Below are 27,114 nucleotides of genomic sequence, written 5' to 3'. Positions count from 1 at the left end.
AATGGTAGGTCACAGGGTCATGGGCTCCGCACTATACTCACCAGCAAAGCCCGTGCCCTACTCTCCCACCTCCCAGAGATAACCACCAGAGCTCTCACACATCTTAGAAACTGTCTACTTGCTTCTGTTGTTGTGCCCTCCCAAGGTCATCTGATCTCTGGATTCTGCAGATGAGTGAAGCTGTCTGGTAGCTGTCTTTCAGCTCTTTGTTTATTTTGCCAAACGTCACCACCTCTGGTTCCATCCATTTTGTTCCCAAGGATGTACTGTTGTCATTTTTGATTGCAGAGTAGTATTCCACAGAGTGTGTCCCAGAACTTCTGCAACCAGTCCTCTGCTGACGGGCATTTAGACTGCTTCCACTCTCTGGTGTCATGGGTGACGCAGCTGTTAACTCAGGGCTGCACGTGTCCCTTCCAGCTAGTGTCCGAGTGTCCGCTGGACAAATACCTAAGAGCACTGTTGCTAGATCATAAGGTACTTACATTTTTTTGTTTGTTTAAAGACACTCTCTTTTAAAAATGTTTTTATCTTATTTATTATTAGGTAGATATAGAGAGAAATTGAGAGGGGAGAGTGAGATAGAGAGGGAGAGAAACAGAGAGACATCTGCAGCCCTGCTTCACCACGCATGAAACTTTCCCCTTGTGGGTGGGGACCAGGGGCTTGAACCTGGATTCTTGTGCACTGTAATGTGTGCATTTAACCAAGTGTGCCACTGCCTCCCCCCTCCATTTTTTTTTTTTTTTACCAAAGCACTAATCAGCTCTGATTGATACTGGTGGGGGGAGATTGAACCTGGGACTTTGGAGCCTCAGCATGAGAGTCTGTTTGCATAACCATATGCTATCTACCCCTGCCCTTTAAAGACCTTTCCATACAGTCCCCCCAAGGGGCTGCGCCAATCTGCATTCCCACCAGCAACGTAGCAGAGCCCCCTTTGTACCCTACATGGCAAGGCTTTAAGAACACGTTCCAGGAGTAGAAAGAGCAAGTCCCAGGGGCCAGGTGGTGGTGCCTCTGGTGAACCACACACACACACACACACACACACACACACAAACACACTCACACACACACACACACACACTCACACACACACTCACACACACACACTCACACACACACACTCACACACATACACACTCACACACACACTCACACACACACACACACACACTCACACACACACTCACACACATACACACTCACACACACACACACACACACACTCACACACACACACTCACACACATACACACTCACACACACACACTCACACACACACACACTCACATACACACTCACACACACACACTCACACACACACTCACACACACTCACACACACACACACTCACACACACTCACACACATACACACTCACACACACACTCACACACACACACTCACACACACACACACACACACACTCACACACACTCACACACACACACTCACACACACACTCACACACACTCACACACACACACTCACACACACACACACTCACACACACACACACTCACACACACACACACTCACACACACACACTCACACACACTCACTCACACACTCACACACACACACACTCACACACACTCACACTCACACACACACACACACACACACTCACACACACACACACACTCACACACACACACACTCACACACACACACACACTCACACACACACTCACACACACTCACACACACACACTCACACACACACACTCACACACACTCACACACACACACTCACACACACACACACTCACACTCACACACACACTCACACACACACACACACTCACACACACACACTCACACTCACACACTCACACACACTCACACACACACACTCACACACACACACACACTCACACACACACTCACACACACACACACACTCACACACACACACAAACACACACACACACACACTCACACACACACATACACACTCACACACACACACACTCACACACTCACACACACTCACACACACACACACACACACAATGCGCAAGGACTGGGTTCAAGCCCCTGGTCCCCACCTACGGGGGGGAAGCTTCACGAGTGGTGAAGCAGGGCTGCAGATGGCTCTCTGTCCTCTTCCCTCTCTGTCTTCTCCTCCTCTCTTTATTTATTTGCCTCCAGGCTATCACTGGGGCTCGGTGCTTGCACTATGAAGCCACCGCTCCTGGAGGCCATTTTTCCCATTTGTTGCCCTTGTTGTTGTAGTTATTGTTGCCATTGCTGCTGCTGCTGTCATTGTTGTTGGATAGGACAGAGAGAAATGGAGAGAGGAGGGGAAGACAGAGGAGGAGAGAAAGACAGACACCTGCAGACCTGCTTCACCGCCTGGGAAGCGACTCCCCCGCAGGTGGGGAGCAGGGGCCCGAACCGGGATCCTTACGCCACGTGTGCTTAACCCGCTGCGCTACTGTTCAGTCCCCCTCCCATCTTAATTTCTCTCCGTCTCCATCCAGTAATACAGACGAACAAACAGAACAGGTCCCAAAGGCAAGCGGAAAGAGCCCTGCCTGGAGGGTTTTGAGGGACACAGAGACCAGAAAGGTTGGATTAGAAGGTCAGGTGACGACACTGGACGGGTCGTGGGAGCCTTCGAGCACGTTCTCTCCCTGCAGGATGGGGGGAGGCCCTGGCGAGTTGTGAGGCGGTAGACAATCATACTCAGCCTGTGTTTCTTTCGTCTGTCTGTGCCAGGGCCTTGAGCATGAGCAATTCCATAGCTCTCAGTGGACTTTTTTTTCCTTCTAATTTCAGAAGACAGAGAGACAGGGAGAGAGACACCCGTGCACCACGGTGCTGTTCCCGGAGCCCCTGCCAGTGCTGCACACGACGCTGCCCTGTGGCACTGGGGGCTCCGACCTGGGTCCTTTTGCAGGGGCAAAGGGACTGTAAACCTGCCCCCCATCCTTTTCCTTTAAAGGTATTTAGGATTGCTGTGTGGCAAGCAGACTCTGAGGAGTCAGGGTTAGGGCAGGGGAGCATCTGGCAGCTAGTCCTGTGTGTCCATGCCTGAGGACGTGGTCGTGAGGGAGAGATGCTCCGCTCTCTCACAGAAACCGAAGAAGACATCGTTAAAATGAGAGCTGACGCCAGCTCGGACTGTGACTGCACTGGGGGATGTGGTCGAATTCCTTTTCTTTTCACTGGGTCTCCGTGCTTGCACAATTGCAGACTCTCCCTACCTTCCTCCCCTCCTTTCTCCTGTCTTTCTTTATTTCTTTTCTTTAGAGAGTGGGGTTTAGAGAAAGAAGGTGAGGTACCACAACACTGCTCCACAGCCCATGAAGCTTCCTTTTCTCATGGGCGCCCGTGTGACGGCTAGGGACTTCAACTGGGGTCCCCACGCATGGTCACGCGCATGCTCTACTCACTGAGCCATCTTCTGACCCTCTAGTCTGCTTTGTTTGAAAGATGTGTGTATGTGTATGTATAGTATATGTGCCTGTGCCTGTGCCTGTGCCTGTGCCTGTGCCTGTGCCTGTGCCTGTGCCTGTGCCTGTACCTGTACCTGTGCCTGTACACAGAGAGAGAGACGCCACAGTACTGAAACTCCCGTCAGTGCACTGGGGGTCAGGCTTGAACCTGGGTCAAGCATGAGGCAAAGCAGCGCCCTCCCCCAGCGAGCTATTTCACTAGCCTATGGTCTAATTCTTCTCCTCCTCCTCCTTCTCTTCTTCCTCCTCTTCTTTCTCCTCCTCCGCTACCTCCTTCTTCACTTCTCTTCCTCCTCCTCCTCCTCCTCCTCCTCCACCTCTCCCTCCTTTTCCTTCTCCTTTCCCCACTCCTCCTCCTCTTTGTGTACCTTCTCCTCCTCCTCCTCCTCCACCTCTCCCTCCTTTTCCTTCTCCTTTCCCCACTCCTCCTCCTCTTTGTGTACCTTCTCCTCCTCCTCTTCCTCCTCCCCTCCCCTCCCCTCCCCTTCCTCCTCCTCCTCCTTTTCCCTTCTCCCATTCTCTTCGCTACAGGCTTATTATTTTTTTTATTGGGGGATTAATGTTTTACAGGCAACAGTAAGACAGTAAATACAGTAGTTTGTACATGCATAACACCTCCCAGTTTCCCACATAACAAAACAACCCCCACTGGGTCCTCTGCCATCATGTTCCAGGACCTGAACTCCCCGCCCCCCCAGAGTCTTTGACTTGGGTGCACTACACCCACTCCAGTCCAAGTTCTGCTGAGTGTTTTCTTTTCTGATCTTCTCTGCCACAGGCTTATTTCTGGGGCTCACTGCCTAGAAGACAAATACCACCGTTCCTCACAGCCATCCCCACCTTTTTTTTCCTTCAAAATTATAATATAGAGAGAAATAAAGGAACAGAGAAATTGAGAGGGGTGTGGAGAGAGAGAGAGAGAGAGAGAGAGAGAGAGAGAGACCTGCAGCCTGTTCCACCGCCAGGGAGCAGGTGGTTCAAGGGCAGAAGACAGAGGTGCAGAGAGCGAGGGGGACCAGTTCCTGGAACCAGCTCACGTATTCTCGAGGTCACTCAGCCACTCAGTGGTTTCCAGAGACTTTCTCCGTGTCAGGAAATCCGGGTGGGTCTGGAGTCCAAATGATGATGAGTTACTCCTCTCAGAGGACAGAGGGAAGCATTTATAGACAGACACTCGCGGCACAAGGCAGGCTTCTGGACAGAGGTAGAAAGGGAGCGGCACTGTCGGCCAGAGCCCACCCACGCTACTCCTGCAGGTGGTGCAGAGGCGCCCAGAGAAACTGCATGTGTGCGTGGGTTCCCTGAGGATGGGCAGCTTTCTTCTTTAAATACGTTTTGTTGATTGATTTGATTTGATTTGATTTTGCCTCCAGGGTTATCACTGGGCCTCGGTGCCTGCATAATGAATCCACTGCTCCTGGAGGCCATTTTTCCCATTGTTGTTGCTTTTATTGCCCTTGTAGTTGTTATTATTACTTCTATTGTTATTAGATAGGACAGAGAGAAATGGAGACAGGAGGGGAAGACAGGGAGGGGGAGAGAAAGACGGATACCTGCAGACCTGCTTTGCCGCTTGAGAAGCGACTCCCCTTGCAGGTGGGAAGCTGGGGGCTCAAACCGGGATCCTTACACCAGTCCTTGCGCTTTCACACCACGTGTGCTTAACCCGCTGTGCTACCGCCTGACCCCCAATTTATTTATTTAATATTTATTTATTTATTTCCTTTTGTTGCCCTTGTTTTTATTGTTGTAGTTATTGTTGTTGTTGTTGATGTCGTCCTTGTTGGCTAGGACAGAGAGAAATGAGAGAGGAGGGGAAGACAGAGAGGGGGAGGGAAAGACAGACACCTGCAGACCTGCTGCACCGCCTCTGAAGTGACTCCCCTGCAGGCGGGGAGCCGGGGGCTCGAACTGAGTCCTCACGCTGGTCCGTGTGCTTAACCTGCTGTGCTACTGCCAGATTCCCGATTTATTTACTTTTTAATGAAAGAGAGAAAGACCAGAGCACTGCTCAGCTCTGGCTGATGGTGGTGCTGGGGGTTGAACCTGGGACCTCAGAGCCTCAGGCAGGAGTCTTTTTGTGCTATATCCCCAGTCCTTTCTCTTTTTTAATTTTATTTATTTATTTATTTATTTACGAGCCGGGGAACACACAGCAGAGCTTAGCTTTGGCACATGCAATGCCAGGGTTCAGACTCGAGACCTCATGCTGGAAAATCGAGCGCTCTGCACTGTGCTGCCTCCCAGAATGCCCTTCCCTTTGATTTTTGTGTTTGCCGCTGGGTACCGAGTCCCTGGCACATGTTCACGGACTGAAGGAGAGGGGAGACTGGGTCTTTGTCCTGAGGGCATTGGGCACCAGTAGAAGTTTCCAGAACAGAAGAAGGTCTGGCATCTTTTCTTGACGTGGGATGGGATGGGAGACCGACTAGAAGGGGCGGAGGCCAGGCTTGAGGGGACACGGACCAGTTGCAAGGTGCTGACGCTGGGCTGGGGGACAGGTCAGGCCCCAGAGGCCCTCCCAGCAGCTCCGGGCGCTTTTTTCCCAGGCTTCTCGGCAACATACCGTTTCCCTGCCAGCACCCCGTCTCCTACTTCTGGATGTGGTACTGCCTGATTCTTGTTCTGCTGCTCAGCCTGCTGGTGATGTCTCTGATTCGCCTGTACCATTACCCCATGACCTACGTAGCCTGGGACTCCAAAACCGTGAGCCTCTCTCCCACCCTCCCCAGCCCCCCGCCTTTGGGGGGGGGCACACTCCCTGTCTCCCCCACCCTCGCCTCCTCCCTCCACAGCCCTTCCTCTCCCAGGAGCCTCAGAGGCTCTGACCCTCCCTCTCATCTCTCCACAGTCCACCAAGGTGGTCCGAGACTTCCCCCTGGTGTACGTGTTCTCCCTGGCCGGCCTCTTCACCATCGTCGTCCTCCCAGTCCCCGGTTACTTCATATACTGCCTCATCCAGGGCATTCCCTTCAACCCTTCCATCGGGAGAGACTCCTCGGCGTCCCTCAGAAGCCTGACCCGAGGCATCAAGCAGCCTTTCAAATTCATGCAGAGGAAGAAAGTGCTCAGTATCAGCCGGGACAACGGGACAACGTGACTTCCTAACCGGGTCCTTCCTTGGCTCACAGGGTCTGGTTGTTAAAACCTCCCTCCCCACGAGGCCATACCTTCCCTTGTGGTGTCCTCTCCCCAGCCCCCCAGCTTCAGTCGTACAGCCGCCCAGCTCAGCAGGACGCGGCCTCCCAGACCCAGAGCTCCAGGGGCGGGCGAGTCGCCACCCAATAAATGAGTTGTTGGAACCTGGACTCCTTGTGAGCAGATTGTGTGTTCTGTCCCCCACTTCCCCCAATTCTTTCTTTTTTCTTTTTTCTTTTTTTAAGAGAGAGAAATTGAGAGGGAAGGAGGAGATAGAGAAGAAAGAGAAACTCCTGCAACTCTGCTTCACCCCTCGTGAAGGTGAGGTTGGGGCGCTTGAACCTGGGTCTTTGAGCATGGTAAGAGCTGCACTCAACTGGGTGCATCGCTAACTCGGCCGCTAAGAACTGGTTTTAGAGAGAGACGCCAAGCTATCTGTGCACTGAGTGTAGTTTGCAGAAACCGCACATTTGGGGGGAACTGGATGAGGTGCAGCTGGTGAAGCGTCATTGCCATACCAGAGGACCTGGGTTCCAGCACCCCTCTCCCTGCTCTCCACCTGCAGGGGGGCAGCTTCACGGGCAGTGAAGCATGTCTGCAGGTGTCTGTCTCTCTGTCTCCCCCTCCCCCTCAATTCTGCCATATCAAAAAAAAAAAAGAGAGAGAGACTGTCAGGAGCAGTGGATTTGTTGTGCAGGCCCCAAGTCCCAGCGATAACCCTGCTGGCAATACAACAAACAACAACACGAACAAAGAAGGGCCGGGTGGCTGTGCACATGTTACAATGTGCAAGGGCTTGGGTTCAAGCCCCCAGTCCCCACCTGCAGGGGGAAAGCTTTGCGAGTGATGAAACAGGTCTGTGGGTGTCTCTCTGTCTCTCTTATCACTCCCTTCCCTCTTGATTTCTGGCTGTCTCTAGCCAATAAATAAATAAAGATGATGCCAAGACCATATTTAAAAACAACAACAACAAACAAAGAGCAGACATTTCACCCACAGTGAGCGAATATGTCATCTGTTTCTACTGCGCTCTTTCTCCATCCTGCGTCTGGAACCCTCATGTGGGTGCATCTTAGGGGTCTGACTAAGGAGCTGGGTTTGGCCAGGGAACATAGAATGTACTGTTATATGGGGAGGGGCGAGCAAGGGGAGGGGTGTAGGGGGAAGAGAGGGGACGCCATCTGCTCCACGGCCCGCCAGAATCTGCCTGGTAACTGATGACGTCAAGGATCTCCTCCCCAGGCCCGCACCCCCCAAACCAAAGAAGTTGAAAGAAGCTGCTAGCGGGAGTTGACCCCCCGCAGAGGTCAGGTTTCTGCAGAGCTGGGGTGGCTGGGGACCCCAGGGAGGCGGCCCCGGGTTCAGAGAGACGGGGTCCAAGGGGCGGTAGAGGACCCTGAACTTGGGGTTCAGAGCTCAGACCTGCGAAGCTCCCAGGGAGGGGTCCGGGTTCTCGGCGTCTGGGGGGTCCCCGGTTCTCAGCGGCTAGGGGGTCCCCGGTTCTCAGCGGCGGGGCGGGGTCCCCGGTTCTCAGCGGCTGGGGGGTCCCCGGTTCTCAGCGGCTGGGGGGTCCCCGATTCTCAGCGGCTGGGAGGGGGGTCCCCGATTCTCAGCGGCTGGGAGGGGGGTCCCCGATTCTCAGCGGCTGGGAGGGGGGTCCCCGATTCTCAGCGGCTGGGGGGGTCTCCGATTCTCAGCGTCGGGGGTCCCCGGTTCTCAGCGGCGGGGGGTCCCCGGTTCTCAGCGGCTGGGGGGTCCCCGATTCTCAGCGGCGGGGGGTCCCCGGTTCTCAGCGTCGGGGGGTCCCCGATTCTCAGCGTCGGGGGTCCCCGATTCTCAGCGGCTGGGGGTCCCCGATTCTCAGCGGCTGGGAGGGGGGTCCCCGGTTCTCAGCGGCTGGGGGGTCCCCGATTCTCAGCGTCGGGGGTCCCCGATTCTCAGCGTCGGGGGTCCCCGGTTCTCAGCGTCGGGGGTCCCCGGTTCTCAGCGGCTGGGGGGGTCCCCGGTTCTCAGAGGCGGGGGTCCCCGGTTCTCAGCGGCGGGGGGTCCCCGATTCTCAGCGGCTGGGGGGGTCCCCGGTTCTCAGCGGCATCTCCTGCGATCTTAGGGGGGTGTCGCCTGCCTCGCGCGGGGCTGAGCCCCCCGGCCGCGCGCCCCCCCCCCCGCACCCGCTCCAGCGACCGATGCTCCAGACACGCGCATCGGTGGCGGGTAAAGGGGGCGCAGGGCTCCTGCCTCCCAGCTCCCGGCCTCTCTGCGGGCCCCGCCTCTGCTCCCCCCCACCCTCCACCTCTGCATCCCGACCCCTTGCCGCCCCTCCCACCTCCCCGGCGTCTCAGGAGTCTAGGGGCTCCGGATGCCGTGAGTGGCCCCCCCCCTTACACAGGAGGGGGCTCACAGCGGGGGCGCAGGCGGGGGGGGGGGGGGGACACCGAGAGCCCCCACCCCACCCGCCTCACCCCCACCCCACCCCGTGTGGCGTCAGGCCTGGAGCTCAGCTCAGTGGTGACAGCAGAGGTATGAAGACCAGGGGCGGCCGCGGGGTGCGGGGCAGCGGCGGGGGCACCCAGGGGTGCAGGGGCGGCCTGGCAGGCCACAGAGCGGTGTGCTCCCTCACACGCACATACACTGACTAGTTCAAAACGAAACAAACCAACCCAAACAGCTGGGGGCAGCCCAGGAGCTGGCACGAGTGACTTGCAAAAAAACTGCGTCCCAATATATATGTGGGCTGGAGGAGTCAGGGAGATAGCTCAGCAGGGTAGAGCACAGGACCTGCACCGTGCATGCCCGAGACTCCAGAGGCTGCAGGTTCAACCACCTGACACCACGTAATGCCAGAGCAGTGGGATGCTATGGTATCTGTCTATATGTCTGTCTGTCTGTCTATCAAAATAAGTTTTTTGGTTTTTAAAAAATTTTTTTTAATTTTATTTTATTTTTGAGAGAGATGCAGAGAGAGAAAGACACAGTGGTTATGCAATAAACTCATACCTGAGGCTTTGAGGTCCCAGGTTCAACCCCTGGTACCACCAGAGCTCAGAGCTGAGCAGGGCTATGACTTTAAAAAGTGTACTCCCTTCTCTCTCTCTCTCTCTCTGACTTGATTTACTAGTTGAAAACTGAGCTGGGGGGGGGGGCAGGCGGTAGTGCACGGAGTTAAGTGTACAGGGGACAGGTATAATAAGAACCCCGGTTCGAGTCCCCGGCTCCCCACCTGCAGGGGGGTCAGTTCACAGGTGGTGAAGCAGGTCTGCAGGTGTCTGTCTTTCTCTCCCCCTCTCTGTCTTCCCTCCTCTCTCCATTTCTCTCTGCCCTATCCAACAACGACAGCAATGACAACAATAATAACAATGGCAACTAAATGGGGAAAAGTGGTCTCCAGGAGCAGTGGATTCATAGTGCAGGCACCAAGCCCCAGCGATAACCCTGGAGGCAAAAAAAAAATAAAATAAATGAAAAAAAAAAAAAAAAAAAACGAGCTTGGTGTGGCCAGGCAGCTGGACTGACAGGCCTGAGGTCCTGAGTTTGATCCTGCCGGATCCAGATCCCGCTGTCACTTGTGCCAGAGAGGCTCTCTCCTCTCACTCTGTCACTCATAAAGCTTCTTACAAAGCTGACAGGGGAGAGCTTCAATGGGAGAAGTTACACGTGTGGGAGCCTCTTCCTGAGTTCAGTCCCTGGCACTGCATTTTTAAAAAGGAGATGACGGGGGATGGGAGGCACAGCAGAATAGCTCTCACCTGGACAGCTCTCCCGCACCACCCAGGTTCAAGCCTGGTCCCCACCAGTCTGGAAGAAGCCTGTGTGTGCTGTCTTTCCCTCTCTCCCTCTGCGTATTTCTCTCTCTCTTTCTTACAGATTGTTTTTGTTTGTTTGTTTGTTTGTGATAGGAGAGAGAGAGCAAGAGAGCACAGCACTCTGGCACAGGTGCTGTCGGGAATGCACCCTCAGACCCCATGCTTCTGGGTCTAGTGTCATCACGACTCGACTGTGCCAGCCCACAGCTCTGGGCGTGTCTCTCTCTTTCTTTCTTACTTTCTTTCTCTCTCTCTCTTTCTTTCTTTCTTTTTTAAATTTTAATTTATAAAAAGGAAACACTGACAAAAACCATAGGATAAGAGGGGTACAACTCCACACAGTTCCCACCATCAGAACTCAGTATCCTGTCCCCTCCCCTGACAGCTTTCCTATTCTTTAACCCTCTGGGAGCATGGACCCAGGGTCATTGTGGGATGCAGAAGGTGGAAGGTCTGGCTTCTGTAATTGCTTCCCCGCTGAACATGGGCGTTGACAGGTGGATCCATACTCCCAGCTAATCTCTCTCTTTCCCTAGTGGGGCGGGGCTCTGGGGAAGTGGAGCTCCAGGACACATTGGTGGGGTTGTCTGTCCAGCGAAGTAAGGTTGGCATCATGCCTGTGTCTGGAACCTGGTGGCTGAAAGAAAAGTTAACATATAAAGCCACACAAATTATTGACTAATCATGAACTGGAATATTGCAGATGAAGAGTTGGGGGGTCTCCATTTTGTAGAGAGCTAGTAGGCCTATTTCAGTTATATTCTAAAGTGCCCATGACTATACTACTTTTTTTTTTTTCTTGCCTGTGCCTGACATCTGATATGCAGGTGGACCCCAGTTATTGTCTGGTGAGATGATGACATGGCTGGGTCATGTCTCTCTCTTTTTCTTTTTTTACTATTTATTTATTTATTCATTTTTGTTGCCCTGTTGTTTTATTGTTGTAGTTATTATTGTTGTTGTCATTGTTGGATAGGACAGAGAGAAGGGTGAGAGGAGAGAGGAGGGGAAGACAGAGAAGGGGAGAGAAAGACAGACACCTGCAGACCTGCTTCACCGCCTGTGAAGCGACCCCTCTGCAGGTGGGGAGCCGGGGGCTGGAACCGGGATTCTCATGCCGGTCCCTGCGCTTTGCGCCACACGTGCTTAACCCGCTGCGCCCCCGCCCGACTCCCCACCATGTATCTTTCTATCTGAAAGAGTGGTGGTGGCGGTGCACCCTGTTAAGTACACGTGGTACAATGCACAAGGACCTGGGTCCGAGCCCCACTCTACACTTGCAGAGGGGAAGCTTCATGAGCGGCACAGTTCTCTGTTAACCTGCTGTGCTGCTGCCCTCTTTCAGTTTCAATTCCTTCCTTCCTTCCTTTTTTTTTTTTTTTTTTGATAGGACAGAGAGAAATTGAGAGGGAAGGGGAATAGAGAGGGAGAAAGAGCAAAAACCGCCTACAGCACTGCTTCACCACTCACGGAGCTTGCTCAGCCAGGCGCACCACCAACCAGCACCCCCAGTGCGTTTTTCATTCATACCAGACTGCTGGAGCTTCTCCTGGTGCCATGATCCCCCCCCGTGGGGTGCCAGGGAGCAAGTCTGGACCCCACGCATGGCAAGGCACGCGCCTGGCCCAGCCAGCTCTCTCTGCAGCCCGATCCCGCCATTCCTGGTGACTCCAAGGTTCTCTCAGCAGTCAGTGGTCCCGTGAGCAGGACATGGAATCCCTGGAAGAGATATCCAAGGACTCCGCACACGGGCCGCCCTCAAAGCCCCCGGCCTCAAGTCTTACAGTTAAGGAGATTGTGGCTGCCAGGCACCTCAGACACTGCCCCCAGACCAAGAGGACTGTGGACATCCTGACCCACACGGTCTTCACCGTGGGCATGGGCTGCATATGGCGCTTCCCCTACCTGTGTCACCGCAACGGAGGAGGTAAGGCTGGGGGCCTGGGGCCTGATCCTGAGGAAGGCAGAGCTGGGCACAAGGCCCTGGGTTCAAGCCCCCAGCCCCACCTACAGGGGGGAAGCTTCACGAGCACTGGAGCAGCGCTGGAAGTGTCTATCTCCTCTTCCCATGTCAGTTTCTGATTGTATCAAAAGATTCAAAAAGGGGGAAAAACGGGAGTCAGTGGTAGCACAGCGGGTTAAGCGCACATGGCGCAAAGCACAAGGACCGGCATAAGGATCCCGGTTCAAGCCCCCGGCTCCCCACCTGCAGGGGAGTCGCTTCACAGGCGGTGAAGCAGGTCTGCAGGTGTCTGTCTTTCTCTCCCCCTCTCTGTCTTCCCCTCCTCTCTCCATTTCTCTCTGTCCTATATAACAACAATAACAACAATAATAACCACAACAGTAAAACAGCAAGGACAACAAGAGGGAACAAATAAATAAATATCTAAAAAAAAATTTTTTTTTTAAAAAAGGGAGAAAAACACGGCTACTGGGAGCCACGGGTCCTTGTGCAGGTCCCAAGGCTGACCCTGGGGAAGGGCTAGAAAGACAGCATGCAGGCCGAACAGATTTTAGTATCTGGGGCTCCAGTTTCCCAGGTTCAATCCCCAGCACCACCATAAGTCACAGCTCTAGTAAACAAACAAACAAAACAATTCCTGGTGACAATAAAAAAAAAATTAAAGGGAGTCGGGCGGTAGCGCAGCGGGCTAAGCGCAGGTGGCGCAAAGCACAAGGACCGGCATAAGGATCCCGGTTGAACCCCGGCTCCCCACCTGCAGGGGAGTCGCTTCACAGGCGGTGAAGCAGGTCTGCAGGTGTCTGTCTTTCTCTCCCCCTCTCGGTCTTCCCCTCCTCTCTCCGTTTCTCTCTGTCCTATCCAACAACGACGACAACAATAATAACTACAACAATAAAACAAGGGCAACAAAAAGGGAATCAATAAAATAAATATTTAAAAAAAAAAAGAAAAAGAAAAGAAAACATCAGCCCCGGAGGGGCCGAACAGAGCACACAAGAGACCCTGGGACAGTAAGAAAACAAATCTTAATTATAATAAAATGACAACGGGGCTGGTCAGTGGGACACCTGCTAGAGTGAGTGCTCACATCACCATGCTCAAGGACCAGAGTTCAAGCCCTTGGTCCCCACCTGCAGGGGAAGCTTCATGACTGACAAAGCTGTGCTGTAGCCTCCCCTCTCTCCCCCCCTCCTCTTCCCCTCTCAATTAACCCTGGTGGCAATAAAACAAACAAACAAAACACCCAAAATGGGAGTTGGGTGGTGGCGCAGCAGGTTAAGCGCATGTGGCGCAAGGCACAAGGACCCGATGGATCCCGGTTCGAGCCCCCAGCTCCCCACCTGCAGGGGAGTCGCTCCACAGGCGGTGAAGCAGGTCTGCAGGTGTCTGTCTTTCTCTCCCCCTCTCTGTCTTCCCCTCCTCTCTCCATTTCTCTCTGTCCTATCCAGCAACAATGATATCAATAACAAAAATAATAATAACCACAACAATGTTAAAACAACAGGGGCAACAAAAGGGAAAATAAATAAATATATAAAAAAGAAAAAAAATCACCTGTAAAAAAAGCAGAAGTAAGGAGAGCAGACATCCCTCCCGCTCCGCTCCAGCCGCAGTATCCAGCAAAAGGTCCACAGACACACCGCCAGCATCAGGGGTTCCCAACATGGAGTCACAGGCAGGACGAAATCGGGGAGTGGGGACCCCAGAGGTGTCTGGGGCCTCACAGCCCTCACCCCGGCTGCAGGCAACTACATCCTGATGTATTTCTTCATGTTGCTGCTGCTGGGCGTACCCCTGCTCTACATGGAGATGGTGCTCGGCCACTGGCTGAGGGTGGACCACCTGCACATCTGGAAACAGCTGGTGCCCTGGATGGGCGGCATCGGCTATGCCAGCATGATGGTGAGGGGGTGCCCAGCTCTCCCCCAGCCACCCCTGCCCCCCTGCGCCCTCCCACCCCCGTCGCCCCTCACCCCACCTGGCCCCAACCCCCCCGTGCGTCCCCTCAGGTGTGCTTCCTGGTGACCTTGTACAACAGCATTGTGGTCACCTGGACCTTCTCCTACCTGATCAGCTCTTTCTCGAGCCCTGTGCCCTGGGGCTACTGCCCGCTGGAGACCGTCAACGCCTCTGGTGAGGGGGGCCGGGGGCGGAGCCAGCATGTCATCACGTACACTTGAGGACAGGGTTCGAGCCCCTTGTTCCCGCATGGGGCAGCTGCCGGGAGGAAGAAGCAGTGGGGGTCGTGGCGCTGAGGTGGCTCTCAACCTCGATCTGAGAGAAAGGGGAGGACGTGGGTGCTGGCGCTTACCAAACCAAGTGCCACCAGCCCTGGGTGCCCCCCTTAGTGGGGTGGGGAAGCCGCCTGAGTCGTGAGCCCCAGCAATAACCCTGGTGCAGTTGGAGAGAAAAAACGGGCTGGGGAGACAGCATCGTGCTTCTGCAGAAGATCTGTGCCTGAGGGTCTGAGGTCCCAGGTTCAGTTCCCAGCACCACTGTCAGCCAGAGCTGAGCAGGGCTCTGGGGTGTGTGTGTGAATTAACTAATAGGCTCAGACAGCAGACAGAGTGGCACCCAAGCCCTGACACCCCTCCCCCTTCCCCCCCCCGCCCCCCCGCCCAGGTATCTCTTGCCTTCAGGCTGGGCCCCACCAGTATTTCTGGTACCACACCACCCTGCAGGCCTCCGGCCAGATTGAAGAAGGGGGCCACTTCCTGGTGCTGAACCTCACGGCGGGCATCTTCACCATCTGGCTCCTCCTCTTCCTGTTCATGGTCTTCGGGTTGCGTGTGTCCTTGCCCGTAAGTCCCTCCCCGCTCCCACCCCACCCAGAGCCCCAGCTGCCAACCCCAGAGCTCGGGGAAGCTCACCTGGGGGTGGGGAGATTTATCCTGCATGAGGTCCGGGGTTCAAGCCCCAGTACCATCTGGGAGTACGATGGCCAGTGGTGGAGTGTTGCTGTAGTCCCTCTCTCTCCCTGAAAAGGTCAAAGAATGAAAATCCCAGCCAGGGAGTCGGGCGGGAGCGCAGCGGGTTAAGCGCAGGTGGTGCAAAGCCCAAGAACCGGCGTAAGGATCCAGGTTCGAGCCCCCGGCTCCCCACCTGCAGGGGAGTCGCTTCACAGGTGGTGAAGCAGGTCTGCAGGTGTCTGTCTCTCCCCCTCTCTGTCTTCCCCTCCTCTCTCCATTTCTCTCTGCCCTATCCAACAACAACAACAACAATAAAACAATAAGGGCAACAAAAGGGTATAAATAAATTAAATTAAAAAAAAAAGGGGGGGAGAGAAAGACAGACACCTGCAGACCTGCTTCACCGCCTGGGAAGCGACTCCCCTGCAGGTGGGGAGCCGGGGGCTCGAACCGGGATCCTTAGGCCGGTCCTTGCGCTTCGTGCTATGTGCAGTTAACCCGATGCACTACCACCCGGCCCCACCATTATTATTTTTATTTGGGGGGATTAATATCAGCAGTAAATACAGTTGGTATTTCCTATTCTGCAAGACACTCTCCCTCTGCTGGGTCCTCCTCCACCATCAGGCACCGGAACCTGACCCCCTTCCCCCTACCCCAGGATCCTTTACTTAGTGCAATGCACCAACTCCAGTCCCAGTTCTGCTTTATGTTCCCCCTTCTGTTGTTATTTCTCAACTCCTGTCTATGAGTGAGATCGTCCCCTATTCATCCTTCTCTTTCTGGCTGATCTCGCTTCCCGTGATTCCTTCAAGCTCCATCTAAGACGAGGTGAAGAAGGTGACTTCATCATTTTCAATAGCTGAGTGGTATTCCATGGTGTGTACAGACCACAACTTGCTCAGCCCTCATCTGTTGTTGGACACCTGGGTTACTTCCAGGTCTGGGCTCTTACAGTGTGCTGCTGTGAACACAGGCGAACACAGATCTTTGGGGGTGGATGCGTTTGCATCTATCCAGGAGAGGGACTGCAGGGTCATAGGGCAGGTCCACTTCTCCAGCCTGCTCTCCACAGGGCTTGGGCCGAGCGCCATGCCCACCAGCGGTGCGGGAGGGTCCCTTCGGTGATAGGTTTTCTTCCCCTCAGTCAACACTGCTGCCCCCAGAGTGATCCCGCTCTGTAGTCCCTCTTGCTGTCCCCAGGCCACCCGGGACCCGGACCCGGGCGGGCCAGCTTCCTGCCCCCGGCCCCCCAGAGTGATCCCGCTCTGTAGTCCCTCTTGCTGTCCCCAGGCCACCCGGGACCCGGACCCGGGCGGGCCAGCTTCCTGCCCCCGACCTCCCGCAGGTGCTGGCTGGCTTCCTGGTGTTACCCTACTTCTTCCTCCTCTGCTTCCTGGTCCGCAGCTTCCTGCTGGATGGCGTGGCCCCCAGCCTGCAGAGGATGCTGAAAGTGGAGGTGAGGTGGGCTCCCCAGGCCTCCCAGAAGCCCGTCTGCCCCCCCCCTGCTGTCCACCCAGCTCCTCTCCCGCGCCCCTCCGCACAGCTCTCAGCCTGGACCTCCCTGGACCTGTGGCGGCAGGCGGCCAGCCACACCCTCTACTCCCTGGGCCTGGGCCTGGGCCTGGTCAACCTGCCCTCCTACAAGGTCCTCGGTGGCAACTACCTCCAGGTCGCCCTGCTGGTGGCCGTGACCAACCTGGCCACCTCTCTGCTGGCCACATGTATCGTCTTCACTATTCAAGGCTTCTGGGTCAACAACAGCGGCCACATCTGCGTGGAGAAGTGAGTGGCGGGGGGTGGGCGTGGGCATGGGGGTGGGGATGGGCGTGGGGTCGGGGTGGGCATGGGGGTGGAGGTGGCGCACCTAGTAGAGCACACACGTCAGCAGGCTCCAGGACCGGGGTTCAAGCCCCCCCCCTTCCCACCCGCAGGAGGCAAACTTCTCGAGTGGCGAAACAGGGCTGCAGACATCTCTCTGTCTCTCTCTCTGTCTCTCTCTCTCTCTCTCTGCTCCTCCCTCTCACTTGCTCTCTGTCTCTATCCATTAAGATAAAACAAACAAGAAAAACAATGACCAGGCTAGAGGGTAGAAAATTGATTCATGGGAGTCGGACGGTAGCGCAGCGGGTTAAGCGCACGTGGCGCAAAGCGCAAGGACAAGCATAAGGATCCCAGTTCGAGCCCCCGGCTCCCCACCTGCAGGGGAGTCGCTTCATAGGCGGTGAAGCAGGTCTGCAGGTGTCTGTCTTTCTCTCCTCCTCTCTGTCTTCCCCTCCTCTCTCCATTTCTCTCTGTCCTATCCAACAACAAACAACAATAATAACAACAACAACAAAACAACAAGGATAACAAAAAGGGAATCAATAAATATTTAAAAAAAGAAAAAAGAAAATCGATTCATGGTGGGTAAGAGTCTGTGCCTTTCTCTTAAAAAAATAAAGGGGGGGAGAAGTGATGGGCACAGCTGTGCCGGCACAGAGAGCCCCCCACCCCCACCCCAGCAGCCCTCAACGTCAAGGCCCTTCCAGCTCCAACCTCTTCAGAAAGAATCACAGTGAGGGCAGCAGGGCAGCGGGCGGGCCACCTGGTAGAGTGCATACCTCACCAGACCTGAGATGCTGGTGGGAGATCCAAGATCAGTGCAGTGGTCTGGGGGTGGGGAGGGGGTGGGGAGAGGGAGAGAGGGAGAGAAGGAGAGAGGGAGGCAGGCGGAGGTGGAGGGAGAGAGAGGCCAAGGCAGAGAGAGAATGAGAGGGGGACAGGTGGTGGCACACGTGGTTGAACACATGTTACAGTGCACAAGGATCCAGGTTCAAGCCCCCGGTCCTCACATGCAGGAGGAAAAATCTTCACTGAGCTGTGAAGCAGGTCTGCAGGTGTCTCTCTGTCTCTCCCTTCCCTCCCTCCATTTCTCTCTGTTTCTATCCAATAAGTAAATAAAGATAATTTTTTAAGACTTTTTTTTTTTTTTACTGCTCCTGTGGCCATTTTTCCCCCATTAGTTAGAACAGAGAGAAATTGAGAGAGAAGAGGGGAGAGAGAAAGACAGACACCTGCAGACCTGCCTCACCGCTTGTGAAGCGACTCCCCTGCAGGTGGGGAGCCGGGGGCTCAAACCTGGATCCTCACGCAGGTCCCTGCGCTTTGTACTATGTGCACTTAACCCAGTGTGCCACCGCCCAGCCCCCAGTAAGTAAAGATGATTTTAAAAATTACAAGAAATTAAAGAAAGAAAGAGGGGGCCAGGTGATGGCACATCTGGTTAAACGTTCACATTACACTTCACAGTGACTCAGGTTCAAGGCCCTGGTCCCCACCTGCAGGGGGAAAGTTTCACAAGCGATGAAGCAGGGCTGCAGCTTCACTTCTCTGTCTCTCTTCTCCCTCTTCCTTCTCTTCTCCCTCCTCCTCCTCCTTTTTTTGCCTCCAGGGTTATTGCTGGGGTTTGGGGCCTGCACTTAGAACCCACTGCTTCTGGGGGCTATTTTTTCCCTTTTGTTGCCCTTGTTGTTTATTGTTGTCGTTATTATTGTTGTTGTTGTCGTCCTTGTTGGATAGGACAGAGAGAAACGGAGAGAGGAGGGGAAGACAGAGAGGGGGAGAGAAAGATAGACACCTGCAGACCTGATTCACTGCAGGTGGGGAGCCGGGGGCTCGAACCAGGATCCTTACGCTGGCCCTTGGCTTTGTGCCATATGTGCTTAACCCACTGTGCTACCACCGACCCCCTGTCTTCTTTTCCTTTTAAAACATTATTTATTTATTATTGGATAAAGACAGACATGGAGGGGTGGGGGAGAGAGGGAGAGAGACAGAGGGACTTGAACCAGGGGCTTGAACCTGCGTCCTTACACCCTGTAATGTGTGCACTTAACCAGTGTGCCACCTCCTGCAGTGGACCCGCCTCTGCAGCCCTCAAACAGTGATGCTGGGAGCGGGGCCTGGGGCCCAGGCGTGACCTCCTGGGCTCTGAGGGGTTGCGCTGTCTCCCGGGCCCTAGCCCTGTCATTCAGACGTGCTGGACCGCATCCTGGGACCCTGAGGACTGTTGTCTGTGACGACAAGTACCAGACCCTCTGCCCCTTGAGCAGGACCCAGCTCCCCCCACACCCCTGTCGGGGCAGCTGACACCAGGCTGCCCGCCCCCAGCACCTGTCCACCCTCCACTTCCCCCCTCAGGGGCATCTCCAAGCTGCTGCGGCTGATTGAAAAGGGGGTGCTGTCCCCGGCCGCCAAGCCCCCCAGCAACATGGAGCTCCAGCCTGTATCCAACTACCTGGACTGGATCCAGAGCCTCCCTGAATTCCTCTCGTCCCAGGTGGTCCACAGCTCCCCCTCCTGCAGCATCAGGGCGCAGGACAAGGTGTGCTGGGGCTGGGGGGGGGGGGGGCAACGAGAGCTCAGCGGGCAGAGTGCACGCTGTGCCTGTGTGGAGCCATGGCGTCCCGTCCCGGGCTCTACGTGGGAACCTTCCATGGACGGCAGAGCCAGGCTGCTCCCTCTCTCTCTCTCTCTCTGACCCTAAACATAAACAACCAGAGGCCTGGAGATAGCTTACCAGGTAGGGCGCACCCCGGCCCTTTGTCCTGCCCAGGTTTGAGCCCCGGGGAAGCTCCAGTGCTGGGCAGTATCTCTCTCTCTCTCTCTCTCTCTCTCTTTTTCTCTCTCTCCCTTTCTGAATGAAGTGGTTGACCAGGGAGCAGTGAAATGAGGTCGGTGTGAGGCCCTACCTCTGTAAAAGCTAAAGTAAAACAAGCCAGAACCAAGCCAGCATTTCCTGCCTGTACAAGACCCTGCCTCCGGTCCTCGGCTCCATGATTTAAAAAAATATTGTTTCAGAGGGGTATTTTCTTTTCTCTTCCTTCCTTCCATCCTTCCTTTTTTTTTTTCTTATTTACTTATTTATTTACTTACTCCCTTTTGTTGCCCTTTTTTATTGTTGTAGTTATTATTGATGTCATTTTTGTAGGATAGGACAGAGAGAAATGGAGAGAGGAGGGGACGACAGAGAAGGGGAGAGAAAGACAGACACCGACAGACCTGCTTCACCGCCTGTGAAGCGACTCCCCTGCAGGTGGGGAGCCGGGGCTCGAACCGGGATCCTTATGCCGGTCCTTGTGCTTTGCGCTACATGCGCTTAACCCACTGAGCTACCGCCCAACTCCCACTTTCTTTCCCTTTCTTTTCTTTTCTTTTCTTTTCTTTTCTTTTCTTTCTCTCTCTCTCTTTCTTTTTTTCTGCCTCCAGGGTTATCACTAGGGCTCAGTGCCTGCACTACAAATCCACTGCTCCTGGAGGCCATTTTCCCCATTTTGTTGCCCTTGTTGTGTTGTTACCATTATTATTGGTATTGGTATTGCTGTTGTTGGCTAGGACAGAGAGAAATGGAGAGAGGAGGGGAAGACAGAGAGGGGGAGAGAAAGACAGACACCTGCAGACCTGCTTCACCACTTGTGAGGCGACTCCCCTGCAGGTGGGGAGCCGGGGGCTTGAACTGTGGGATCCTTGTGCTAGTCCTTGCGCTTTGCTCCATGTGAGTTTAACCTGCTGCTTAATCTGCTGCACCACCTCCTGGCCCCCCAGAAGGTCATTTTCCAGGGGACACTGGGAAGTGTCCTAGGAGCGCCAGGGACCCCCAAGTCCTTCCCAGGCATCACTGCCTGCTGGGCCTGTGCTGAGTGGTCATCTGGTCATCTGTTGATTCGCTGTCACTGGGACTACTGTGTCTGCATGACTCCACTGTTCTACCTGAGCATTTGTTTTTCTTTCTTTTTTCTTAGAATGTGAGAGACAAGGGGGTCGGCCGGTGGCGCAGCGGGTTAAGCGCACGTGGCGCAAAGCGCAGGGACCGGCTCAAGGATCCCGGTTCGAGCCCCGGCTCCCCACCTGCAGGGGAGTCGCTTCACAGGCGGTGAAGCAGGTCTGCAGGTGTCTGTCTGTCTCTCCCCCTCTCTGTCTTCCCCTCCTCTCTCCATTTCTCTCTGTCCTATCCAACAACAACGACATCAGTTTCTATAACAATGTTAAACAACAAGGGCAACAAAAGGGAAAATAGATACATATTTAAAAAATAAAAAAATAAAATAAATATATATCCTCCATCAAGGGGGGAGCCCTCTAGCCCGCCCCCAGGAGGAGCCCCCAGCACTGCCACAGCTGCTGAGCCTTCTCCCCACCCCCAGGTCATGGAGGGGCCCGGCCTGGAGCCCCCCGCACTGCCACAGCTGCTGAGCCTTCTCCCCACCCCAGGTCATGGAGGGGCCTGGCCTGGAGCCCCCGCACTGCCACAGCTGCTGAGCCTTCTCCCCACCCCAGGTCATGGAGGGGCCCGGCCTGGAGCCCCCACACTGCCACAGCTGCTGAGCCCTTCTCCCCCACCCCAGGTCATGGAGGGGCCCGGCCTGGAGCCCCCGCACTGCCACAGCTGCTGAGCCTTCTCCCCACCCCAGGTCATGGAGGGGCCCGGCCTGGAGCCCCCGCACTGCCACAGCTGCTGAGCCTTCTCCCCACCCCAGGTCATGGAGGGGCCCGGCCTGGAGCCCCCGCACTGCCACAGCTGCTGAGCCCTTCTCCCCACCCCAGGTCATGGAGGGGCCCGGCCTGGCGCTTGTAGCCTACTCCCAAGTCATCTCCTTCTTCCCCGGTTCCTTTTTCTGGGCCATCATCTTCTTCCTGTTCCTGCTGGCCCTGGGGCTGAACACCCTGCTGAGGATGGTGGAGGGCATCACCTCACCCCTGCAGAGCACCGTGCCCATGTTCCAGCAGTACCCCAAGCTGCCCTTAGGTAACTGCCCCCTACTCCTTCCCCCAAGTTATTCTCCCCAGAGCCCTGCTCAGCTCTGGCTGATGCTGGTGCTGGGGAGTGAGGCTGGGGCCTCAGAGCCTCAGGCAGGGAGCCTGTTTGCAGAACCACTCTTCCAAGATGTATTTACTTGCTACTAGGGTTGTTTGTTTCAAATATTTATCTATCTGTCTCATCTATTTATTGTTGGATAGAGACAGACAGAAATTGAGGTGGAGAGGGAGAGAGACAGAGAGACACCTGCAGCCCTGCTTCACCTCTCATGAAGCTTTCCCCCGCAGGTGGGGACCAGGGGCTCGAACCTGGGTCCTTACACACTGTGATGTGTGAGCACCAGATGCGCCACCGCCTGGCCCAGGTACCAGGATTTTCTTTTCTTTCTTTTTTTTAAATTTTTATTTTTACTGGATAGAAACAGAGAGAAATTGAGAGGAAAGGGGAGACAGAGAGGGAGAGAGAGAGAGAGAACTTGCAGATGTACTTTACCACTCATTTAAAAATATTTTATTTAAATTTCATTATTTATTTATATATATTATGATTATCATTCTATCAGAGCACTGCTCAGCTCTGGTGTACGGTGGTGTAGGAGACTGAATCTGGGACTCTGGAGCCTCGGGCATGAGAGTCTGTTTGTGTAACCATTATGCTGTCGACCCCCCTTCCTGCTTCACCACTCATGAAGCTTCCCCCTGCAGTTGGGGACCAGGGGCTTGAACCCAGGTCCTTGTGCATTGTGATGTGAGCGCTTAACCAGGTGCGCCACTGCCTGGGGTTTTACTGGTGGTTCAAAACTGCACAAATCCTGAGTTCTTTGTTGATTTTTTTTTTTTTTTAAGCAGACAAGCAGAGAGGGAGAGATAGCGGTGAGACACAGAGAGAGAGTACAACATTTCTCTGTGGCTTGTGAGTTTTCCCAGTGGAGGTGCTCCCAAGTCTTGGCCAGGGCTTGAACCCAGGTCCTTGTGCATGGTGAAGTACCGCTCTACCAGGGGACCTGTGTGGGGGGGGGCACTATCCAGCTCTGGCACAAAGTGGTACTGGGAATTGAACCTGGGACCGTGGAAGCTCAGGCTTGAAGACCTGTGCTCTACCACTGTGCTCTCTCCCCAGCCCTCATTACTTATGTAATTTTTTTTAAAGTGTCCCTACCAGAGCACTGCTCAGCTCTGGTTTATGGTGGTGCTGGGGATTGAACCTGGGACTTCTGAGCCTCAATCATGAAAGTCGTATTGCAAAACCATTATGTTGTCTCCCCAGCCCTCACTTAATTCATTCTTCTCCTCCCCTCTCCTCTCTCCTTTCCTCTCTCCTTTTTTTCTTTCTTACCAGAGGCCTACATAGCTTTAGATGATGGTGGTGCTGGGGATCAAACCTGGCACCTCAGAGCCTCAGGCAGGAGAGTATGTTTGCAGAAGCATGATGCTGTCTCCCCCACTGCCTTATTTCAGTTTTCTTTAAATAAAAGTTTTGTGGGGGACCAGTTGGTGGCGCACCCAGTTAAGCGCACATATTATCAAGCACAAGGACCCGGGTTCAAGATCCCGCTCCCCACCTGCCAGGGGTCTGTTTCCCAAGATGAAGCAGGTCTGCAGGTCTCTCTCTCTCTTCCTCTCTCTCTCTCTCTCCTCATCCTTCCTCAGTTTCTGTCTGTCCTACCGAATAAAAATTAGGGGATCCAATGAAACTTTCTTCTTATTCTGAGAAAGGATGAGAGGGATGAGAAAGAGAGAAGAAAAGAGAGAGGACGGGGTGGGGGGTGAGAGAGAGAGAGAGAGAGAGAGGACAAGACCAGGGAGCTGTTTAGTTCCGCCGGGAGTCTCAGTGCACAAGTCCTGCACTGACCCGAGCTGCCTCCCCAGCCCGGTCACCTGGCCGCCTCCACCCTGTGCCCCTGCCCCGCAGTGGTCGTCTGTCTGGCCGGCTTCCTGGGCAGCCTGGTGTTCACCAGCCGCAGTGGGAGCTACATCATGTCCATGTTTGACGACCACCTGGTACCGCTGATGCTGGCGGCCATCATGACCATCCAGACCGTGACTCTGGCCTGGATCCATGGCGCCTGGAGGTGCGGGCCCAGCCCCGGTCTCTGAGGGGGAGCGGGGTATCCGTGTGGAGGACGGGCGGTGGGGGGCTGGCAGGACGGAGGCCGCGTCAGAGCCCCCCCCCCCGCCTGGTCCCCAGGTTCAGGGACCAGCTGTTCATCTGGCAGGGCCACCTGCTCTGGTCCTTCCTCACGGTGCTGTGGTGCGGCATCAGCACCCCTGGAACGCTGGCGCTGCTCGTCCTCTGCCTGCTGCAGCTCTGCCGGTGGCCGCCGGGCTCCTACACGGCCTGGAACAGCACCGCGGTGAGAGTCGCCCCTCGCTCCCCTCTGGGGCTCCCCAGCTGCCTCTGCCACCCACCCCGGTCTCCTGACATCACAGTCTTCCAGAATCCCTCCCTCTCTCTCTCTCTCTCTCTCTCTCTCTCTCTCACACACACACACACACACACACACACACACACACACGCACACACACGATCTGATTCCAGCCTCCCAAGGACTAATGCATCCCCAGATGCTCTTTCTTTTAATATGTATTTTATTTATTCATTCCCTTTTGTTGCCCTTGTTTTATTGTTGTTGTTCTTGATGTCGTCACTGTTGGATAGGACAGAGAGAAATGGAGAGAGGAGGGGAAGACAGAGAGGGGGAGAGAAAGACAGACACCTGTAGACCTGCTTCACCGCCTGTGAAGCGACTCCCCTGCAGGTGGGGAGCCGGGGGTTCGAACCGGGATCCTTACGCCGGTCCCTGCGCTTTGCGCCACATGCGCTTAACCCGCTGCACTACCGCCCAACTCCCACTTCTGTTGTTTTATCCTTGTTGTGGTCATCATTGTTGCTATCGATGTTGTTGCCCTTGGATAGGACAGAGAAATGGAGAGAGGAGGGAAAGACAGGTGGGGGGAGAAAGACAGACACCTGCAGACCTGCCCCACCACCCGTGAAGCACCCCTCCTCCTGCAGGTGGCGAGCTGAGGGCTCAAACCAGGATCCCCACGCCTGTTCCGACACCCTGCACCACATGCGTCCAACCTGCTATGACACTGCTTGACCTCCAATCTCCAGATCCTATCCCAAAGCTTGAAGCTCCCCTCCCCAGAATCTGACCCCAGCCCCCTAAGACCTGAGCTCCCCTCCCCAAAATCTGACCCCAGCCTCCTAAGGCATGAGCCCCTCAGTCTGAGTCTGACCCCTGCCCACCAAAAGCCCAAGCCCCCCCAGGCTGACCCCAGGCCCCCAAGGCCTGAGCACCAACACCAGTCTGATCCCAGCCCCCCAAAATCCAAGCCCCCCCAGTCTGACCACAGCCCACCAAAGGCCTGAGCCCCCTCAGTCTGACCTCAGCCCCCAAAGGCCTGAGCCCCTCCAGCCTGACCGCAGCCCCCAAAGGCATGAGCCCCCCCAGCCAGACCCCAGCCCCCCAAAAGCCTGAACCCCCACCCCCTCTGACCCCAGCCCCCAAAGGCTTGAGCCCCCCCAGGCTGACACTAGCCCCCAAAGGCCTGAGCCCCTCAGTCTGACCCCAGCCCCCCAAAGGCCTGAGCCCCCCAGGCTGACCCCAGCCCCCCAAAGGCCTGAGCCCCACAGGCTGACCCCAGCCCCCCAAAGGCCTGAGCCCCCCAGGCTGACCCCAGCCCCCAAAGGCCTGAGCCCCCCAGGCTGACCCCAGCCCCCAAAGGCCTGAGCCCCCCAGGCTGACCCCAGCCCCCCACCCCAGGGCCAGGAAGTGCAGCAGCCTCACCAGAGGAGCAGCCTGACCTGGACCATCCTCCTCAGCGTCCTCGCCTTGCTGCCCATCCTGGCCCACCCGCTCTCCCACTGTGACTTCTTCTCCTGGGTCCTGTCTCCCAAGAGCCACCTGGGGAGCCATCTGACCAGACAGAACCGCCCAGCCCCCAAGCCCGTCAACTGGCCCAAGCGGAAGCTGGTGAGCCCCAGGTTGGGCAACCCGAGCGAGGTCCCCAAGTTCAGCCTGCCCTACAGCCGCACCATGGACCTCACCTCCCCCTGGAACGTCAGCATGCCCTCCAGCAAGACCACCAACACTTACTCCTGGGTCAGCCTGCCCCCCACCTTCAACAGGTTCCAGATATTCAAGAGGAACACCAGCGTCTCCCCCTGGTCGGAGTCCTCCAGCAGGATGGGGCCACTGACCTAGTCTGCAGTGGGGTGGAGTCCGGACGGAGAGGGGCAGTGGCCCCACGGTGGGCAGGGAGGACCCGGCCGGCCTTCTGGGGCTCTGCGAGGTGGGGACCTGGCTGCCCCCATGGTCCCGGCCCCCCACAGGAGCCGGCTGTGTGGGTGGGACGGCAAGACGGCCTGCCATCACCACAAGGGGTTCCACCGACCCCCAACCCTGCTCTGTGTGGACCTGCCTCGGACATGAAGCCAGAACTGAAGCGTCAGCTGTGTGAGCGGCTGGTGGACGCTCACCTGCAGGCTTTACTTCTGATCATTTTCAGGTGGCGTCAATTCCTTCCCAGACGCCTGGAGTGGCCGTGCTGGGAACCAGGACAATAAAAATCATTTCTGTTTTCTGTCCTTCTAAAGATTGATTTACGGGGCCAGGCGGTGGCACACCTGATTAAGCACATACACTGCAGTGCACAAGGACCTGGGTTCAAGCCCCTAGTCCCCACCTGCAGGGGGAAAGCTTCACAAGTGGTGAAGCAGGGCTGCAGGTGTCTCTGTCTCTCTCCATCTCTATTTCCCCTTCCCCTCAATTTCTCTCTGTCTTTATCAAATACATTAAATGAAAAAATGAGGATTCAACTTCCAGAGGCGGAGCTACGAGCAGCAGATAGCTTCCTCTCCTCTCCCCTCCCCTCCCTCCCCCCCTCCCCTCCCTCCCCCCCTCCCCTCCCCTCCCCTCCCCTCCCCTCCCCTCCCCTCCCCTCCCCTCCCCTCCCCTCCCCTCCCCTCCCCTCCCCTCCCCTCCCCTCCCCTCCTCTCCTCTCCTCTCCTCTCCTCTCCTCTCCCGCAT

The 27,114-nt window shown here is 55.6% G+C and overlaps 2 protein-coding genes across 5 annotated transcripts in view; both read left to right on the top strand.

The window, feature by feature from the left end:
• The window catches only part of LOC103125223 (orphan sodium- and chloride-dependent neurotransmitter transporter NTT5), a 35,782-nt gene extending 28,654 nt beyond the window's left edge, over nucleotides 1-7,128 (top strand). Inside the window, exons 12-13 of one of the 3 annotated variants that reach the window (XR_009545255.1) lie at nucleotides 289-477; nucleotides 6,020-6,134. Coding sequence is in view for 2 of the 3 variants with exons in the window: in XM_060174301.1 (XP_060030284.1) it covers nucleotides 5,972-6,176; nucleotides 6,322-6,570 (454 nt within the window). In the remaining variant the exon portion in view is untranslated. Of the gene's footprint in view, nucleotides 1-288; nucleotides 478-5,971; nucleotides 6,177-6,321 lie in introns of those variants that run through there. The other 2 variants (XM_060174301.1, XM_060174310.1) reach the window with 2 other exon arrangements.
• Nucleotides 7,129-11,655: 4,527 nt separating this feature from the next.
• On the top strand, nucleotides 11,656-26,672 carry LOC132533356 (orphan sodium- and chloride-dependent neurotransmitter transporter NTT5-like). 2 transcript variants are annotated; one of them, XM_060174159.1, is made up of 11 exons: nucleotides 11,656-12,335; nucleotides 14,116-14,273; nucleotides 14,381-14,504; nucleotides 14,994-15,172; nucleotides 16,629-16,739; nucleotides 16,827-17,065; nucleotides 19,463-19,646; nucleotides 21,866-22,067; nucleotides 23,991-24,150; nucleotides 24,267-24,432; nucleotides 25,849-26,672. In XM_060174159.1, exons 1-11 carry the CDS (start codon nucleotides 12,119-12,121, stop codon nucleotides 26,287-26,289), a joined length of 2,181 nt encoding a protein of 726 aa, XP_060030142.1. In that variant the 5' UTR covers nucleotides 11,656-12,118; the 3' UTR covers nucleotides 26,290-26,672. The 2 variants fall into 2 exon arrangements, with proteins under 2 accessions (XP_060030142.1, XP_060030135.1); XM_060174152.1 differs by having other exon boundaries at nucleotides 16,629-17,065.
• Nucleotides 26,673-27,114: the final 442 nt, after the last annotated feature.

The sequence above is a fragment of the Erinaceus europaeus genome, chromosome 2 (genome assembly GCF_950295315.1).
Source record: "Erinaceus europaeus chromosome 2, mEriEur2.1, whole genome shotgun sequence".
Taxonomy (NCBI): Eukaryota; Metazoa; Chordata; class Mammalia; order Eulipotyphla; family Erinaceidae; genus Erinaceus; species Erinaceus europaeus.
The sequence above is the reverse complement of the archived record's forward strand: the minus strand, read 5'-3'. Positions and strand labels throughout refer to the sequence as shown.